This window comes from Schistocerca gregaria, chromosome 2, assembly GCF_023897955.1.
Source record: "Schistocerca gregaria isolate iqSchGreg1 chromosome 2, iqSchGreg1.2, whole genome shotgun sequence".
In the NCBI taxonomy this organism is placed as follows: Eukaryota; Metazoa; Arthropoda; class Insecta; order Orthoptera; family Acrididae; genus Schistocerca; species Schistocerca gregaria.
The window spans coordinates 390903922-390925086 of NC_064921.1; the positions used below are offsets into that span (position 1 = coordinate 390903922).

Genomic DNA, 21165 nt, shown 5'->3' on the forward strand with positions numbered 1-21165 from the left:
TTGAAGCACTTATTGCAGGAATGGCACCAGTTACACAAAATAGTTCGAAAGCTTCTCGAAGAATTTCATCCAGTTCGTTCTCAGTCATTCTTTTGATTATATCTCAAATGGACAAACTGCAATGTTTATTTATGCTGGGAAGAAAATACAGTTTCCAGTTCTACACGAAACTGTGTGGGACTGAAGAATGTACCACGCCCTTAATGGTGAATAAACGCCGTCTACGCTGAGAGTAATTGGCGAACTGAATATTATTGCTTAATTTAAGGAAGAGCAGTTTATCACAACGTGAAGGTATTGTTTACATTTGTGTTACAATATTATCCAATGCCTCGAAATAAACCAGTTTGTATTTTGACAGTAATGCATTGCCTTTGTATCCATCGATCGTTTCAGCACTATTTGCGGAAGCTTCAGGTTGTGAATTACCGAGAGTTTCATGGAATTGTAAAAATCAATCAATTTATCTTCATTTATTAAGCTTTTCGTGGTAGCTATGCATTCTGAGACAACGTTCTTGCAAAACTGTGCATCGCTGGTTTTTCCTCAAGAATGTTGAAAACAACTTCAGTCTTTAAAATATGCTTTGAAAAACAAGTCAGAGTCTAGGACGGTATTTTTGAAATCATAGGCTTCTCTTCTAGTCGTTGCACTAAAGTCTGGACTGTCAATTATTCTATTTAAAACATCGATTAACTCCAGACAGTTTTCGAGAATTGCAGATATTATTCTGGAATTTTAGTTCCATCTCGTTTCACTGGAAGGAGTGCTTTTTCCAACAATTGTCCAGAATTACTGTGCTTTTGGACACTGGCAGAAGACGGCAGGAATACCCTGGAGTGTGAGCAAAACTCCTCACTGGTTTTAAACAAGAACAGTTCTGCAGCAATACTAAATTTAAACGATGTGAAAAGCAGTGAGTAAAAAGATCTTGGGAGGCAATTTGACAGACCTTAGCTTGCAAACTATTTACTTTTCCTGCCAGAACAGAAGCGGGTTTGGGCCACCAGGTTGTTCTTCAAATCATAATTCTCAAATACACCACTCAGCCCAATGACTAAAGCAGCAGCAGTTCTAGCTTGGCCGATATTATGAAAACCAAGAAAATTTTCTTGAATGTCGCCATTGCAGTCCACCAGTTCCACAACAATAGAGCCTTGTGACTTGTCCAAAAGACCTGTTCTTCATCCATGGGGCAGGCATAAAAAGAGGTTCTATCCAAACTTGAATGCGTATGTTCACAAACTGACTCATTTATACATATAATCATTTCGTTCTGTGTAGTTTTTTAATAGCCCGGAAATGGCCCATTTATTCCAATGTGCTTTCAAATCTTTGCATCTGTTCAGCACAGTTTCAAAAATGGCTCTGAAATTTCGAGGAATCAGGGTTTCTTCTCGTTCATGATGACCCCTGAAATCTAGCTCGTCTTACACAAGACTTGTGAAGTCAATTATAATTTGCATAACCTCTCTGTTAGCTTTCACTTGATTATTGTGTCTCGTTTTCATTGGTTTGTGATGCTCATTAAAGAGCTCTGAAATACTAAACACTTGTGTAGATAGTTCTTTAAATGAAATAAAACTACTTAGATGATCTTTATAAGAAGCATGCCATGCAAAACCTCTAGACAATTTCTTCACATCGTCAAAATCCACTGTGTGTTATTTAATTTTTCTTGTGCTTAAGAGTTTAGAATGATTGTGTTTTGAACTTATCTATCTGAAGAAGGTCTACCTGCATTGCTGGACATTCTTTCTTGAAAATTTCACATCAGTTTCACATCTCCATGAAAATGACAGCTCCTATGGGCAAGTAATGATATTCTCAGTCAAAAGCATTACATCAATACGTGCATAACATTGGGCTTCATCCACATTCACTGTATGCAGGACAACTAAACTAAAGGCTGCTTTACATGGGACCAGTATTCACACCACTGTAACTGTACAGTGTTGGCCTCTACCAATTATTATGCTATTGGTCTTATGTATAGGTGCACTGGCACCTTCCATACCGATTAGTGAATGGCGGACAGGAAAGTTAAACATGTTTGAGTTTTGTGACCAGTGTAGAGGCCATTAGCAGGTCATTTGACCAACAGCACAGCTGTTTCAGCTGTGGTGTGTGTGAGGAGCTGTGCCGCTATTTTTGTGCCTGAATCAAGTGGTTGTTGTGCTGTGCTGTTGTGTTCTGAGTTAATATGTCTTGTTCAAAAGCAAACAAAGATACTGGTACTAAGAAGAACGTTAAGAGGGAGGGCAGATAATATTGAAACATTTTTAGAAACTTTACAAAACTGTGAAGTACTGTGGAACATATGTTATGAAGATAACTCCAACAAAATAAAAAGGGAAAGCAGTATTTTGAAACTGTGAAGAAGACCTAGTAGGTCAATGTTTAGTTATTTCCAATGTTACATTTTTGAGAGCTAGAATAAAGACTATCGAGACCCTATAATAATGATCTAGTTGTTCTTGATGTTGCATTTGTGAGAACTAGACTAAAGATTATCAAGACAATATACAGAAGTGAGTTACTATAGGTCATCTCATCAAAAACGAGTGGAGTTGGAGCTGATGATGTTTATACACTGAAACTGCCTTGGTTCAAAATGGCTGACACATTTCTAAACAGTGTTGTCATGAGATGCGACTTTCAATCAGATTTGGTAAGTTAATGTATTGTATTCTAAGTACATGGCTTGAAAATTAGTGAATATAAAAATACTTAATAATTGTCTTTTTAGAATTTTAGAGTTGTTAGTACTTGGAAATGTTTAATTGTATTTTACTATGGAAGCAAAAGGTTTAATGGAAAAATGAAACAAATATTCTTTAATAATTTGATGAATAATTTGATTTTTATTTATTATTTATGAAAATGTATTTATGTGATTCCATATCTCGAGATTGAATTGTTATAAGAAATTGCCAAAATTCCAGTTTTACAAGGGTAAAGGAGCTAAATCGTTGTACAAAAACAGATAAAATGATGTTTGAATCAGTAGTTATCTTCCACAATATTTACAATCCGATGGCCTACATTTGACAAGGAACCTGTTCTTCTTTGTTGAAGTAAGCAGCTGTTTCATTCCTTCTTTCTGAACCCTGCTTTGAGTAGGTGTTTTCTGTAAAAACACTACTTAAGGACGGTAGCTTGGTTCCATGTGTGTGCCATAAGCCTGCATAAAGCACTCATGTTTCTGTGTCTTAATAATCATCCCATCCCCATTAAAAAAAGTACATACCTGGTGATACTATATGCAACGAGCTGTGAATTGTACATGCAGGTTGCATAATTAGATCAAATGTGGATAAATTAAAATCGATGTCTTTTCGAAATACTCCAAATCTAGCTGCTGATATGTCGAACATGTTGTCAGAACCTCATTGTTCTCTTGATAACTAGTAGTTGAATATGAGTTCTTCTAAAGATAAGTTTCTTCTTGAGAATGGTTTCATCAAGTTTGTATACATGGAAAATGCGTTATCTGCTACAATAATGTAATCACAAGGCAAATTCATGGTTTTGTTTGTCAGTGACTGTTTTCAAAGTAACAACCTACACAAATTTCCATCGTTAGCCCTTCCATTTGTGCCCACACCTACATAAATGAATTTAGAATTAGCATCAACCAAAGCCAACGCCATTAAGCTGTAACCCCCCTTACATTGGTCAAATTCTGCACAACTTCCAGGTGTATGTTTTATGGCCATATGTTTACCATCCAGTGCACCACAGCAGGATGGAAAATTTCATTTGATCTCAAAACTATTTTGTATTTGTCCCCAGTCATCCAAAGTTTGGGGAACCTTAAGAAAAACTTCAGCATATAATTTATTGATTTGCTAGTCTATATAAAAACCTGGGAACATTCTGTTTAAATCAGAAACCTAAGAATATTCTATTCGAAACTGCAAATAACTGTAAAATTTCCATAACATTAAATTTGTAGTTTTCAGAAATGCTGCACTGAAGATGATGATGTTGGACAACAGAAAGCCATTAGCGTCCTTACTGAACGCCAAGAAAATGAAGAACAAGATTCTCCAGACATGGATAATGAAAGCCCTCTAATAGCAAAGGGCACAGAAAAAGCAACAGGAATATTGTCACAAGAGAACCAATTTGAGATGGCAATTTCAAAGAAACGAGAAATTACAAAACTTTCCAAGGTTAAAAAGGCAGCTACCAAATTAAAAAAAATTGCTACAGATAGACCACCGATTGATCTCAAAATTATTTTGTTTGTGTCTCCATTCATCCAAAGTTTGAGGAACCTTCAAAAAAATTCATAATATAATTTATTGATTTACTAGTCTATATAAAAACCAGTGAATATTCAATTTAATTCAGCAACCTAAGAATATTCTATTCTAAACTGTAAATAATTGTAAAATTTCTATAATGTTACATTTGTATTTTTCGGAAATGCTCCACTGAAGATGATGATGTTGGACAACAGGAAGCCATTAACGTCCTTTCTGAACGCCAAGGAAATGAAGAACAAGATTCTCAAGACATGTATAATGATAGCCCTCTAATAGCAAAGAGCACAGTGAAAGCAACAGGAACATTGGCACAAGAAAACCAATCTGAGGCGCCAATTTCAAAGAAGCGAGAAAATTCAAAACTTTCCAAGGTTAAAAGAAAAATTACCAAATTAATAAAAATGCTATGGTTAGTCCACCGTCTTCAGAAGAAAAGTGGATGAGTACAAGCTGTTTGGCCAACATATTGCTGGCAAATTGAGAACACCTCCTGGCAGAAGATCTGCGATCTTGCAAGAAAAATTCCAGAACCTTATAACCAAACAAAAGCTAAAGCACTTGCCACCAGATTCACCAGTTACTTCTGCATCACAATACGGAAGTACATCTTTGCATCTGTCAGATGAAGAAACCTTACCAATTTGAACTCAGACCTATTCACAGTTGATGAAATGATATACAGAAATCTTCAGTAGCTTCTCCAGAAGTGAAAGCTGAGGCAAGGTCTATATAAAGTAATGTTTCATTTTTGTCAATTATAATACCTCAGAAAAAAACCTGATGAATCTTTTATTTGCCTTGTCAGAGTGTCATAATAGTCGGTTATAGATAACAAATCCCGAATAATAGTGATTAAATAATCAGTTAAAAACTATAACATAATTATTTTTTGTTTATTTGAATTGCTCAAACTTCTAAGCTACATAAAAACAATTCAATAATTACATTATTTTTAATTTACTTTTTCAGTTTCGGTCTGAACATATAATATAAAGTTTGCCTAGACAATTTTCTAAACTTCTTCTTTCACCAAATTACACAATAATCAACTAGTAAAACGTACCTTTAAGTAGTGTTTAATCCACATGACAAGGAAACTTCAGGAATGAATCTTGAATCGCCGGTGAGCGAAATAATAGTGCTAGAGACTGAAAGCTGTTAACACTTGCTAAGTAGCACAGTATGACCTCTAGTTTTTGTTTGGGAATTATTGTACTTCTCAGGATAGTATCTCTCTTGGCTATCTGTGTGTCAATTGTGTTCAAAAGTTCTTAAAATTGTTCAAAATTTTCATTCCCAATTGCCTCTCATATTCTAAAGCATCTTACACTGAGAATTCATGAAACAAAGTGGATATGCTCCAAGGGTTTCTCTTTGACCTATTCAGTCGTTACCCACAGTCTATGCTGATTTAAAATGGCTCTCACATCCTCACTTAAAGTTACAACAATTTCACCAGCCACTTCATCAATGGCCTCCTCAAACTCAGTATCATTGTCGCATTCTACATTTTTTTCCAACCATAAATAAACACCGTATACTCTACCACCTCTACCGACACACTGGCAGCCACAGATGAGAAAATACTGGAAACTATTACTGCCTTCGTGAATAAGGGTGCTGGCCAGTAAACTGGTGGCGTCGACTTCTGACTGTCAGAACTGACTGCCATTACTGGTCCCATGTACAACAGCCTTAAAGCAAACACACACAGGCAGCAACACGACTACTGTCCTCTCGTGAGACAGAGGCATGTGGCAGCATTGCTAAGGCAGCCTGTACCCCCTTTCCTGTTTGGGAGAGTGATGACAACTGAGCATTTATAGGCAGCCTGTCTTGTGCCTTGCTTTTTTGCCATATGCTTCGTACCTCTGTCTGCTTTAGGTTAGAGCTAAGCTTTTGCACTATGATTTGCACTCTAGTGCTGCTGGCTTAGAAGAAATAGCACAAGCTAACGAACTTTTGCGCTTATTGACAAAACTGCTTAACAGTTTATTGTAAAAATAATTATTTCTGTTATTACTACTAATACTTATACTACAAAAAAGTGAGGATGCCCAGCCTCCCTTCCCTCCTCTAATAAGCCAGCACAGTTTGTTAAAATTCTTTTTAATCAATTTCACCACTTCAAATTATTGTGTGTTATGTTGTTACAGATAAATGATCATAAAGAACTGGTGACTGCTAGATTGATATTCCTGTTATGCTGACCAAGAACATTTTCCCACTTCAGAAGGACCACAGAATGGGGTCTACATCTACAACTACATGGATACTTTGCAAATCACATTTAAGTGCCTGTCAGTGGGTTCATCGAATCACCTTCACAATTCTCTATTATTCCAATCTCGTATAGCGCGCGGGAAGGACTAACATGTATATCTTTCCATACGAGCTCTGATTTCCCTTATTTTTATCGTGATGGTCGTTTCTCTCTATGTAGGTCGGTGTCAACAAAAGATTTTCGCATACAGAGAAGAAAGTTGGTGATTGGAATTTCTTGAGGAGATTCCGTCGCAACGAAAAACGCCTGTCTTTTAATGATGTCCAGGGATGTACTCTATCTGTCCTATCTGGTAAGGATCCCACACCGTGGAGCAGTATTCTAAAACAGGGCAGGCAACCGTAGTGTAGGCAATCTCCTTAATAGATCTGGTACATTTTCTAAGTGTCCTGCCAATAAAACGCAGTCTTTGGTTAGCCTTCCCAACAACATTTTCTACATGTTCCTTCCAATTTAAGTTGTTTGTAAGAACTTTTAACATTGCAGCGTGTCAGCAATCGTAAATAATTTAATGATTATTCTTTATAACCATTACGTTGTTGGTAATTGTAATTCCTAGGTATTTGTTGAATTTACGGCCTTTATATTTGACTGATTTATCGTGTAGCCAAAGTTTAACGGATTCCTTTTAGCACTCATGTGGAAGACCTCACACGTTTCGTTATTGAGGGTCAACTGCCAATTTTCGCACCATTCAGATATGTTTTCTAAAACGTTTTGCAGTTTGCACCCTGTGCTCTTCATTGCATCGAGAAGGACATGTTCCACATCTGGAATGACTCCACCCAGTATGCATATGGAGTGCACAACGGTTTTCTTTCCCTTCTTGGCAGCCATGTCCATAAGGAGCCCCATAACGAGCCTAGCGTTGGAGCTCTCAACTATCAATTATCCCAATCTCTGTGATTGTCCGGATCTTGCAGGCTGAGAGGTTTCCTCTGAAACAGGACAACGGACAGCGTCTGACTCATCGACAGCGTCAGCCACAGGCAGCGCCTGGAACCTGTTTGGCCTTATGATCGGCCGCCTGGGAAGTCTTTCGTCACCTGCCACGTCCTGAAGCGACCTCCCACTCGACCACAGGTGAGGGGTCAACCTCAGTGCGAGCAGTATCTGGGCTGTCCACTGGTGAGGACCAAAACCTAACTTGTGTGTCGACTAATTGAAAATGTAGAGCTGTGATCCCAGAATTTGTGGGGTGGACAGAAACAGTAATCATTGGAATTTATTCAGAAGAAGACAAAAAATTTGAAGGAAATGAACTACCGCTGGGCACTGTCTTCGACCCAATAGATTATGCTGTGATTAGAGTATATGAAAAAGTAAGCAATTGTTTAGATTTTATGCACGTGAAATTAATTATTTAGAAGGCAAAACTTATGCTGACTTTTTTCAAAAACGAGCCGATTTAATACCTTTATTTTAACAGATGAGGAGTCATTTTGTAGTTAAGCAGATGTTGTTCAAAGGCTCTTTGTTACTTTTGGGATAGGACTTGCAGATTCAAGGACACCATTTTTCAACATGATGTCGGTGACTTGATGTATTAACAAAGAAAACAACATCATCAATTTAATAATACAATGAAGTAATTCATAACATAACAATTGTTATTTGGAAAACAGAATAATAAACAAAATTCATGCAATATTGTTAGCTTATGTATTGAATGAAACCTGAATCAAACCTTTTTGAACTAGATAATTATTTTTCTTATTCTTCTAGATTCATAACCGATTTCAACATGTCCCTTTTCACCTTGTCTATTTCTCCATCCCATACAATTTTGATGTTCGTATTTCTTTTTAAAATTGTCAAATTTTCTTGCAAAGCTTTTCTATGTGTTCCGTTTTACGGTATTTATTTACTTAGTTGATGCTACACCCATTATTTTGGCATAACGCTAAAACTTTTCACATGCATAAACAAACGATTTCAGATCTGTGATGTTGAATGAATCAGAGCAGAATGAGAGCACATCCACCTACCGGCAGCTGCTGCAGCTTGTAGGCGATGGTGGGGGAAGTGGCACTATGCAAGAAAGATAAACGCCTTTTAACATCTGTAACTTACACATAAAATGGCATGAACGTGTGCTAGTGGGGTGTTTCCACATGTAAGTTTACTTGAGAGTGGTGGTGGGGTAATGCACATGTAAGTAATACACGCCTGTCAAAAACTGACTTTATGTCCTTATTTACACACAGTGTAGACATCAGCTCCATTGTGTGATTGTAAAACCTAAATAATGCTTCGCTTCCAGATATCCAACCTCCCTTGTGTGAAAACACAGTGGACAAAATATCCAGGTCGTAATGAAACATTTGCAGTTTGCCACGAAAACAAAACACAACAATAAAATAATGAATAATAAGACACATAGTCACTTTACTAATAATATATTCACTCATTTTGTTTATCTGAGGCTAAATAGAAATTTCTTCTATACTAATAAAATTCTTGATCTGGCTCCTAGTACCTTCTTCCACCCTGATGTTTGACTTTTCACTGCCGGTGTAGTGCATTTCCATCCTTTTGAATATTTTCAAATGATGGTTATGTTTGAATTCAGAGAAATCCTTAACATTAATACTTTGTATTTAGCTTATTAATAAATCATTAACTTCTTTAATCCGTAGCTCGATGTAAAAAAATTCTTAGTTTAGTATATATGACACATAAAGTTCTAGGAACTAGTCGTAGTCTTGAGATTAGATTAGTTTTTCGTTCCATGGTTCTGTGTTGAGGAGATCCTCGTGGATGTGGAACATGTCACTTTTTTATATTTTTTATATGTATATAACAATGCTAATACTAATAGTATGAATACATACAATAGATCTTTTGTTTCTATTAAAAAATTCGTCAATGGAGTACAAGGAGTTGGCTACTAGTAAGTCTTTCAGGCTCCTTTTAAACTGATCTTTATTTGTAACTAAATTTTTTATGTTTGCTGGCAAGTTATTGAAGATGAGTGTTCCTGAGTAGTGGACCCATTTTTGAACTAAAGTAAGTGCTTTTAAGGCCTTGTGCAGATCATTTTTGTTCCTGGTATTGTATGTATCAACTGAGCTGTTTGTTGGAAAAAGAGATATATTTTTTAGGAAAAATTTCATTAAGGAGTAAATATACTGTGAGGCAGTAGTTAGTATACCCAGTTCTTTGAAGAGGTTTCAACAAGACATCCGTGAGTTTACTCCACAAATAATACGCATTACACGCTTTTGGACTCTGAAAACGTTTGTTTGACTTGAAGAGTAACCTCAAAATATTATACCATATGACATTATGGAATGAAATTAGGCAAAGTATGCAAGCTTTTCACTTTAAGTCGCCTATGTCTGATAACAGTCGAATTGCAAATACAGACTTGTTAAGGCGTTTCTGCAGTTCTGTGGTGTGCTCCTCCCAACTGAATTTATTATCAAGTTGTAATTCCAGGAATGTAAGACTGTCAACCTCTTCTATCTGCTTTTCTTCGTACTTTATGCATATGCTGGATGGAAACATCTTACAGGTTCTGAATTGCATATAGTGAGTCTTTTCGAAGTTCAATGCCAGTGAGTTGGCTTTAAACCATTTATTAATGTCCATGAAAATATAATTAGCAGATCTTTCTAGAACTACACTCAACATACTATTTATTGCAATACTTGTGTCATCTGCAAACAAAACGAACTCTGCCTCTGGCAGTGTAACTGATGAGAGATCATTAATGTACACAAGAAAAATCAATGGTCCTAAAATGCATCCTTGTGTGACACCACATGTAATTTCTTCCCATTCTGATGATGACTGATGGCTTAATTCACTAGTCCCTTGCACTGACACCCTTTGTTTCCTGTTAGCTAGGTATGACTTGAACCATTTTGCAGCACTGCCTGTGACACCATAGAATTCTAATCTATTTAAAAGGATGTTGTGGTTTACACAATCGAATGCCTTTGACAAATCACAGAAAATACCTGCTGCTTGTAACTTGTTATTTAATGAATTAAGTACATTTTCACTATAGGTGTAAATAGCCTTTTCAATATCAGAACCCTTCAGAAATCCGAACTGTGTTCTTGATAATATGTTATTCGTGGTCAGATGGTTGAGAAGCTGCCTGTAGATTACTTTTTCTAAAATTTTTGAGAATGCTCGCAAAAGAGAAATTGGTCTGTAGTTTGATGGCATCTCCTTATACCCTTTCTTGAATAGAAGCTTAACATCTGCATATTTCAGCCAGTCAGGAAATGTCCCAGTTATAATTGACTGGTTACACAAGTAACTTAGAATTGTACTAAACTCACAAGAACAGGCCTTAATTAACTTTGTTGATATTTCATCGTAACCACTAGAATGCTTTGTTTTTAAAGATTTTATTATGGAAGTTATTTCCTTTGGTGAAGAGAGTGACATATTCATGTACCTGAAGCTATTTGTAAAGGCTAGTTTCAGATATTCAAGGGCATTATTTACTGATTCTGACAATCCCATTCTATCAGTAACGGATATAAAGTACTTGTTAAATAGATTTGCCACACAATGCCCAGCGGTTACTAACGTGTCATCTACCCTTAGTACTATTTGCTCCTGTTCCTTTCTGGTTCTACCAGTCTCCTCTTTCACTATATCGCATATTGTTTTTATTTTGTTCCCTGACATTGATATCTTCTTCTCGTAGTGCATTTGTTTAGATGTCTAAATTACTTTTTTTAATATTTTACAGTATTCCTTGTATTTAGCTAAATCATCAGCATTGAAGCTATTCTTGGTCGACAGATCCATTTTCTTTTTTGTCTTACAGGAAATACAGAATGTCATACATTTGTTATGACCACCATAATCACAATCTATTCGTCTGGATGCTTTATCCTCTTTCACTGATCTTGATCTCTCATTGTGGAGAGGTGTCTGAGATCATTTTATATGTACTGATGTATGTTGGTGAAATTAAAAACTGAAAATAGATTTTGTAGTCAAACTCAGCAACACTGTACCTAATTCCTCCCTGATAAGTCTCCACAGCACAGAAGTATCGTTCACATAAAGGAACCGTATATTCGGTTTTTTGTTAGAAGTTTTTAATATCTGTTCTTCAAATTATTTCGTAAATAAATTTGCTGTAATGTAGCCTCAGGTGCTCCACTTAGCCACACCACCCATCTGTTCACGAAACTCGTCGTTCCCTTTGAAGTACATGGTCGTGACTCATGGTCCCATTTTAAAAACGTAGTCATGAGCTAATATTTAAGTAGCTCTGCAAATTGGCAGGAAACATCCGGTTCAACTATTCCAGCAACTCCATAAGTTGGACCACAGTAAACAGCGATACCTTATCGAAATTGCTATGCCCTCAAACTCCCATCCAGTTTCCTGAAGAAATTTACCAAATTATTGATAACAGAGCCCAATCGGCCCAAGTCTGTTCCAAGTGATGTTTTCAAGAACTTGGCAATTGAATAGGTGAGCGGACCAATGGTATATACAAGTCTCAGCAGAATGTTTTCTTTGTGAATGTGTGGTAATCTAAAACGTCTCGTTAATAGACCAACCGAACACAACAGGACTTTCTGAGCACTCTCCTCGGTTGCAGACTTCTTTATTAACCGTTTAAGAGTTCTAATGACTTCGTTCGTGGAGCCTTAACTCAGCTTCCTATATGTCTGCGGACCTAGGAAGTCGGCAATCTTACTGCGACAGTGGGTTTCGTTCGTGGCTGATCGATTACAGTACAGGCGATAGACCAGTACAAACAGTAACTAACGTAATTATACCTAGGTGAAACAATCCACTGCATCTTAAAGCGGAACGACCACATAAAACAAAGAGCAGGTAAAGTACATGCCAGATTGAGATTCGTTGGGAGAATCTTTAGGAAACGTAATTCTTCCACGAAATAATTGGCTTACAAAACATTCATTCGACGTATTGTTGAGTATTGCTCAACAGTCTGGGACCAAACCTAGTAGATTTAATAGAGGAAGCCGCCTGGAGTGGCCGTGCGGTTCTAGGCGCTACAGTCTGGAACGGAGCGACCGCTACGGTCGCAGGTTCGAATCCTGCCTCGGGCATGGATGTGTGTGATCTCCTTAGGTTAGTTAGGTTTAATTAGTACTAGATGACTGATGGCCTCAGAAGTTAAGGCGCGTAGTGCTCAGAGCCATTTGAACCATTTAATAGAGGAGGTATAGAAGACCTAATGAAAAGCGGTGTGTTTCGTTACGGGATTGTTTACTTAGTGGGAGAGCCGTACGGGGAGCCTCAACAAACTCCAGTGACAGATGCTATAATAGAGGGGTTGTGAATCATAGAGAGGTTTATTGTTGAAATTTAGAGAGCTTGTGTTGCAGAAAGAGTCAGGCAGGAAACCACTTTATTCCAAATACGTCCCATCAAATGATCAGGACGAGAAAATTAGAGAAATTATATGTCTTACGGAGGTTTACCGACAACCATTATCGTTCCTACACACCATTCAAGAATGAAACAGGAAAACTGGAGGAAAAGGTTGTGGTACCACAAGTACCCTCTGCCACTCATCTTAAGGTGGTGTGAGGAGTGTAGATGCAAATTTAGAATTCTATCATTCATGAAATACGTTTCACAGTCACAAGGATAAGTGCACGAGTTGTGCGTAATATTTTTTCCCGACTGTATGTATGTGAGTTGACCCAGGATTGACTCGTTGTTTGTATGTGTATCTTTTATGATTGATTGCTCCTTTTGCTAGCTTCTGTGCTTCAGAAAGTTCTATCATTTCACTATATTATAGGCACAATACTATAGATCATTCTACAGTAGGAATAATGTAACATATAGTAACAAATAGACTGTGTTGTTGCCTTTTTGATTTGTTCAAGTTTTACCATTTTGTGCATTTATTACGCACGTCACTGTGTTGTTGATGTGACAGTACAAATCGGGCATCGCTGCATTAAAAAAAAAAGTGTACTGATTACATTGACACACGAAGGTTGTTCGATGTGAACAGGATGCTCAGAAAATCAAGACGGAGAAGCGCTTTGACGCAATGGTTTCGGGTCAGATAGTGTGCGTCAAAGATGACAATAATAAGCGTGTGAGACTGTGAATTAATGGCTTTAATTTGGCATTCCTGTAAAGAGGCAAAACGAAAATGGTGAAGGTAGTTGTGTTTTAGCTTTGAGTGGTTCGTAAAGTGAGGATGTACGTTACCGGCACTGGTGACAATTAGATGTTATGTATGTTGGCAGCGTAGAGAACATCTGGGATGTACTGTGTTTTGGTTTATGAACCGGCGTAGTTACTGTTGCTCGGTTAGGATATGGACAAATAATTTTTTTTAGAAAATGGAAGATATACAGCTTACTGAAAGTGAACAGCGGTACTTTGGTGACTTGTTTGCATGCTGTGATTTAGAAAACACAGGAAAAATACCATTGTCTAAAGCAGCCGAACTGTTTAAGTCTGCAAATCTCCCTATTGGTATCTTGAAACAGGTATGTTCACATTTTGTGTCTTTTCTACTTGGAATATAATACACAAAAATAAAGAGAATGGATCTTTGCTGCTGACAGCATTGAACGTTATGGCAAGTGATTTATTAATTTCGGTTCCTGATTGCTTGCTCATAGGGACTTAGTTGTCATTAAGCATTCATAATATTTCCGTGTTGTGTTCCTGTTGCTCACGCGTTTGCAAGGTCGTTGTATTGCTGTGTTCACAGTGAAGGCTAATTTGTAGATGTATTTTGTTCGTAGTGTTCATAATTTTGCAAAAGCAGATTTATTTGAAATGGGAGGGAACTGGACATTGGTGCCATTTCCTTTGGTTTTATTGACGTTTATCCTGTGTAAGATAATATACATGTTTCCTACTGTCTGGACAATGTCAATGAAGCCCTGTTCATTATTTGATACAAAAGATTCTGGTCACTACTAAGGTATGTTGCCTACATATTCCCTTTTTTAATATGGCCTTGTATCACTGTTTTTGTGAAGAAATCAATTTTATGTACTGTTGCTATAGGAGCAAAGGGTGTCTTCCAGACAGGATGATGAACTGGATGTGATATACTGTAGATCTGGGGAGAAAAGTGTTAATCTGTTAAATGTAGGCTTGAAAGACCTGATTCCAGATCTCTAGAAGGAAATGCAGTGCACTACTTACTAATAGTGATTTCATGTTCATATGTTCCTAGAACATATGAAGTATTCTCTTGGGAATGGTTTTACAATGATGATCAAATATAAGTAGGCTGTAGTTATTGTAGAACCTTCTTTCTATTAGCATCATCCAGACACGTTTGTTTGTTTATTTTTATTCAACCTTGAAGGGTCATCTCAGAATGGTGCAGAGATTGTCATGGTAATAGGATTCTAGTGAAAATAAATAGTTGAAAATATATATACAAGTAGTAGAGGAAAGTGGAAGAAAGTGATCAGTGAATGTAGAAGACAATCAGAAGCATTCCTGAAAAATGGTAGGAGCTTAGTTTGGAATGAAGATGCAAAGAAATAATGTATAGAAATTACTAAATCACAACACTTAGCCAATACATTTAAAACATGGTAATGAAGAAATGAGATGTAAGCAGATTGCAAGCATCTGAAATGAAGTTCCCCAGAGGCAGGATAGGAGTAAAAAGGAGAGATAGTATGAGGAATGAAAGAGGAACCTTTGCAGAGCAGGATAGAAAAAGGTTAAGATTGTATGGGCACTTAAAAGAGAATGGAAAGCAAGAGGACTCCCAGGAAGATACATGAAATGGAGATACAAAGAAAATTACCAAGAGGAAGACAGAGGGACAGGTGACTGAAAGGTGTAGAGGAGTGTGTTAAAAGAACAGGAAGGACTGGACCAGAGAGGGCACAGAAAGATAGATAGTGGGAAAACAGGACTAGATGATGAGGCTTGTGTTGCAAACCAACCCAGCTTTGGCTGGAAACTGTTAAAGATAATAATAATGATGATGATAAGACACAAGTATACTTGAGGATAAGACATGTGGTTATTACATCTCAGACAGACCCTTTTGTATATGTCAACATATCAAAGATATTGTGTTTATGTGCCTCAGATATCTTTTTGTGGTATTGATATCACATTTTTTTTTTTTTTTTTTTTTTTTTTTTTTTTTTTTTTTTTTTTTTTTTGAGGGGGTGGGGGGGAGACTTGACACTAGACATTTAAAGGCAAGGTACAATTTTAAACTTGTCTACAGGTTCGATGTTCTCATTGAGTTATTGATCCACATGCAAATTATTAAGCTACATGTTGGTCCGATAGTGGAAGAGGGTCGTGAAGAATGTGGAGTGAAAGAAGGAATATATTAGTGTAGACAGTAATCATTGCAAATAGGTACACTGTGATTAATCTTAGTTTGTCTGTAATAATTTTAGATTTATTTATTTTACTCCTTTTATACAGCCGTCAGTAGACATAAAATTGTAAAATCCACAGTACTTGGTTGCTTCTTGTGTATTGATGCATTCTTGTTGTTTACACAGATTTCTTGATGTCCACATACGAATATTGAGTTGGGCATTACTAATGTGATATGTAGAAACTTAGTCTTTTCATTTAATGAACGAGTTGCCTCCTCAAAATTATTACTCTTTCTGTAGTTAGATGCAAAGTGTACTGTTTGTGCTAATGATCAATAGCATAACAAATAAGCCATTGTAAAATTATTAACTCAATATGTTCATTTATGTCTGTACTGGAAACTGTTAATGCTTTTTTTAAGACAATATTCACTGAAACTATTGTACTCCTACAGTGTATTCTAAGCATACTGCACGCTTGTTGCAAATTATCATGTAACTCCATTAAGTTGAAAAGTTAACAAAAATCGAAGCTGTTATTTTTCATCTATAATATTGTTTGTAATACTCCTGACAGCTTTTTTAAGCCAGTTTTTGACTGGTCATCCAAAACCACTATTCTTATTTAATTTTGGTTAACTCTGCCAAGATTCAAATTTTCTGTTCTTGTTTCATTATTGCCACAAAAAAAGAATAAAATAATAATCTAACTGAAAATGCAACATTTGGTTTACCATCAAAGGAATTATTCACATGCTGTTAAAGTAATGGAACATTACATATCAAATGAACCAGTGGTCCCCACTTAACCATTACTATTGGTTCATGCTTCAGTATATGTCCTGTCAACTGCTCACTTCTTTTAGTTACGTTCTGCCATAACACTCATTTGTCCCCGGTTTGAATACTTTTCTGATGCACCCGGCTAATTTTTATCATTCTTCTGCAGCAGCATCAAATTTTAAAAGCTTCTGTTTTCTTCTTATCTCAGTTAGTTATTCCCCATGTTTTCCTTTCTTCCATATAAATAGTTTCAGAAAAGACTTTGTAATACTAGAACTTATCTTCAAAGTATCCAGATTTCTGTCTTCAGAAATACTTTCCTTGCTATTATATGTCTACATTTTGTATCCTCTCTACTTCAGCTGTTATTGGTTGCTTTGCTGCCCACATAGCAAAACCCATCTACTACTTCTAGAGTTTCATTTGCTAATTTGACTCCAATACCATTGACTGATTTAATTTCACTGAATTGTATTACCCATGTTTTACTTTTGTTGATATTTATTGCACAATGTCTTTTCAAGACACTAACCACTTCATTCAAGTACTCTTCCAAGTCCTTCGCAATTTGTGGTGGCAAACTTAAGTTTTTATTTCTTCTCTCTGAACTCTAATTCCCTTTCCAGATTTCTGTTTGGTGTCTCTTACTGTTTGCTCAATGCACAGATTGAGAGACGTGGTGGATAGGCTACAATCCTGTCCCACTTCCTTCTCAGTTACTGCTTCCCTTTCATGTCTTTTTGACTCTCTTAACTGCAGTTCAATTTCTGTATAAGTTGCAATTACCTATCTGTCACTCTGTTATCTCCACTGTCAGAATTTCATAGAATATATACCAGTCAACATTGTCAAAAGAATTCTCTAAATCTACAAATGCTATAAACACAAGTTCGCCTTTGTTCAACCTATATTTCAAGTTAACCTTATTGTCAGTATTGCATTGCATGATCATACATTTCTTCAAAAGTCAAACTGATCGTTTCTGAGGTCAGGTCCAACCAGGTTTTCCATTCTTGTGTAAGTAATTGTTTCAGTATTTTGCAACCATGACACATTAAATTGATGATTCGGCAATATTCTTTCCTCTCGGGACCTGCTTTTTGAAACTGGAATAATTGGCGTTTCCTTAAAGTGTGAGGGATTTTGCTTGTTTCGTATATCTTGCACACCGGATAGTACTGTTTTGCCTTGGTATGTTCTCCAAATGATATCAGCAGTTAAGGGAACATTGTTAACTCTGCAGAGGATATGTTTTGACTGAAACTGTTCTGCACTCTGTCAATTTTTTCCTCTTAATATTATATCTCCCATCTCATCTTCATCTACTTACTCATCTCATCTGATAATATTTGTTGGTTCATTTCCTTTGTACAGCTTTTTTTTCTGTATTCCTTGAATCTTCCAATATTTTTGCTTCCCATTTCCCATTTTTTGCTTAGTATTGGATTGCACTCTGAGATTTTGATATTCATGCAGAGGCTTCTCTTTCCTGCAAAGGTTTTTTGAGTTTTCTTTTAGGTATCACTATCTATAGTTGTACCTTCTTCTACCCCTTTGCATTTCTCCTCTAGCTATTGCTGTTTAGTAATTTTGCACTTTCTGTGAATATAATTCTTTAGATGACTTTATTTCCTTTTTCCTGCTTCTTTTGCTGCATTTTTGTTCTTTCGCCTTTTGTAGACTAAGTGCAGTGTCTTGTGTGTTATCTGAGGATTTCTACAAGGCATTATCTTTTACCATTTTCTCCTCTGCAGCTAGTTCATCTCTGTGGCCTATTGGCTCCGTGCCAGGGCGGTTTCTTGTGTCCCTCGAGTCTACCATCCGAACAGCCTTTTCCAGATGCCAACACCTGGTTGCCATCTTTTTTGATTTACGAAAAGGGTATGACATTACCTTGCAACATTATACCCTTGCCACGTTATATGAGTGGGTTCTCCGGGCCTGCTCTCAATTTTTATCCAAAATTTCCAATCACTCCATACTTTTCGTGTCCAAGTTGGTGCCTCCCATAGTCCCCCCATATCCAGGAGAATGGGGTCCCTCAGGACTCTGTATTGAGTGTATCTCTATTTTTAGTGGCCATTAACAGTCTAGCAGCTGCTGTAGGGCCGTCCATCTCACCCTGTCTGTATGCAGAAGACTTACACATTTCGTACAGCTGCACCAGTACAGGTGTTGCTGAGCGGTGCCTACAGGGAGACATCCACAAGGTGTAGTCATGGGTACTTGCCCATGGCTTCCAGTTTTTGGTCTCAATGTTGGAACTTTATCTTACTGACAATCCTCTCACTGTAGTGGAGTCCTTGCATTGCAGCTCAGGCCTGCACAACTGCTCACCCGTTACGTTGCACATGTTCGTATTTCTCCTGCACATCCTTTTCCCACCCACAATGATTCATCTCCTTCAACGGTGGCCCAGGTCAGAGCTTACAGTTGCAGTTCGTGTCAGATCCTTTCTATTGTTTAGATAGTCCTCGCCTTTACCACCTATACTCAAGGTCCATTCGCTTACACCTCCATGGTGTACACCTAGGCCGGGGCTTCACCTGGACCTTTCACGTGGTCCAAAGGACTCAGTTCCCCCCATGACTCTCGATTCTTGACATGTATCGAGGCCATGAAGTGGTTTACGACAATGGCTGATGGTCACGTAGGTTTCGCGTATGCCCATGGAGGACATATTGAACAGCATTCCTTGCCCGATGGTTGCAGTTTTTTTACTGCAGAGCTGGTGGCTATATTTCGTGTTCTTGAGCTCATCTGTTTATGCACTGTGGAGTCGTTTCTTCTGTGTACTGACTCCTTGAGCAGCTTTCAAGCTATCGACTAGTGCTACCCTTGTCATCCTTTGGTAGTGACCATCCAGGAGTTCCTCTATGCCCTGGTACAGCCCGGTCATTCAGTGATGTTTGTGTGGACCACAGGACATGTCAGAATCCTAGGCAACGAACTTTCTGACTGGCCACACGGAAAACGCTTACGGAGATCGGCATTACAGTAACTGACCTGCGTTTGTTATCACGCCGCCAGGTTTTTTGGCTTTGGAAGACGGAATGGCGTAGTCACAGTACGCACAACGAACTGCGTGCCATTAAGGAGACTATGGATGTGTGGCAGTCCTCCACGCAGGCCTCTTGCAGCGACTTTGGGTTCTCTGGCGGCTCTGCATTGGCCACACTTGCGTGACCCACCTCCTGCGCCATGAAGACCCGCTTCAGTACTGATGCGGCGCACGTTTGACAGTGCCCCATATTCTGGTGAACTGCCCCACTTTGACTGCCATGCGACGAATCTTCGGTTACTGGACTTGTTGCTGCTAATTTTATCTGACAGCGCCTCATTGGCTGATCTAGTTTTACATTTTATTCGTGAGGGCAGGTTTTATCATTTGATTTAAGTTTTTAGTGCATGTCCTTTGTCCCTCTTTGTCCTCCACCCTAATGCTTTTAGAGTGGAGGTTTTAATGTGTTGCAGAGTGGCTGGCTTCTCCTTTTCTCATGGTCAGCCAGCCATGGTAATCTGTTTTGTCGTTTTAATCTCTTCTACGTGTTTCTTGTGTTTCTGTGGTTTTCTTCTCCCTGTTTGTCCGTTTAAGTGTTTGTTGCGCTTCCGTCGTTCTTGTGGTTTTTCCTTCTCTCCAGTTCGTGTTGTTAATCTCACTTGTTTTACTCTCACCCATGTGGCATTGCTGAATTCGGAACAAGGGTCCGATGACCTAGCAGTTTGGTCCCTTCCCCCCTCTCTTCAACCAACCAAATTGAAGGTGGTTTGATGAAGAGATTGTTTTACTTTACGTTGAATATCTGAAAACTTTTATCTCCAGCCTGATGTCTGTTGCTGACGTGTTCTAGTCTGTTACACCAGCTTAAAAATTCTATTCTCAACTGTAGATACTGACGCGCAGTCTGTGTGAAATTTATTTTTACTTCTAGTATTGTGATTGTGAATTACAGAGCTCATTGTAAATTCACTTTTGTGATTAACCACAAATACTATTAGATATATTAGTATACATACTAGCATGCATGGTACCTGTAGGGATCTGTAAAGGTCCCCAGAACAAATTTCAGCAAAATGTACAGTTCAACTTTTTATATGTTCCTGTTGAATTATTGCTTATCTGACCATAGCTGCTTTGCTTTGTAAGTTATACCACTGGGAAGTATTGAGTGAAAATATGCAGTGTCCAATAACTGTGAGCAGTCCAGGATGGAATAGTATGGAAAGGATATATTGCAGCTCACTGCAGAAGAAAACTTGCTTACATCCAGTCAAGCATTTTTGCTTACATCCAGTCAAGCATATATATATATATAATCACTCACACAGGGTTTGTAAGGATAAGTTTAGAATAATTACAGCATGCACAGAGGCATTCAACTTAGTTCCATACATGAATGGAACGGGAGGAAACCCTAATATATGTAGAGAGAGAGACACACACACACACACACACACACACACACACACACACACACACACACACACACACACACACACACACACACACAGAGAGAGAGAGAGAGAGAGA

General features: G+C 37.7%; 1 protein-coding gene across 2 annotated transcripts in view; it reads left to right on the top strand.

Moving 5' to 3' along the window:
* Window positions 1-13258: 13258 nt before the first annotated feature.
* LOC126321511 (ralBP1-associated Eps domain-containing protein 2) overlaps window positions 13259-21165 on the top strand; it is a 118474-nt gene continuing 110567 nt past the window's right edge. Inside the window, exon 1 of one of the 2 annotated variants that reach the window (XM_049994190.1) lies at window positions 13259-14024. In XM_049994190.1, the coding sequence (XP_049850147.1) occupies window positions 13875-14024 (150 nt within the window). In that variant the 5' untranslated portion in view covers window positions 13259-13874. The remainder of the gene's footprint in view (window positions 14025-21165) is intronic. The other variant, XM_049994191.1, reaches the window with a different exon arrangement.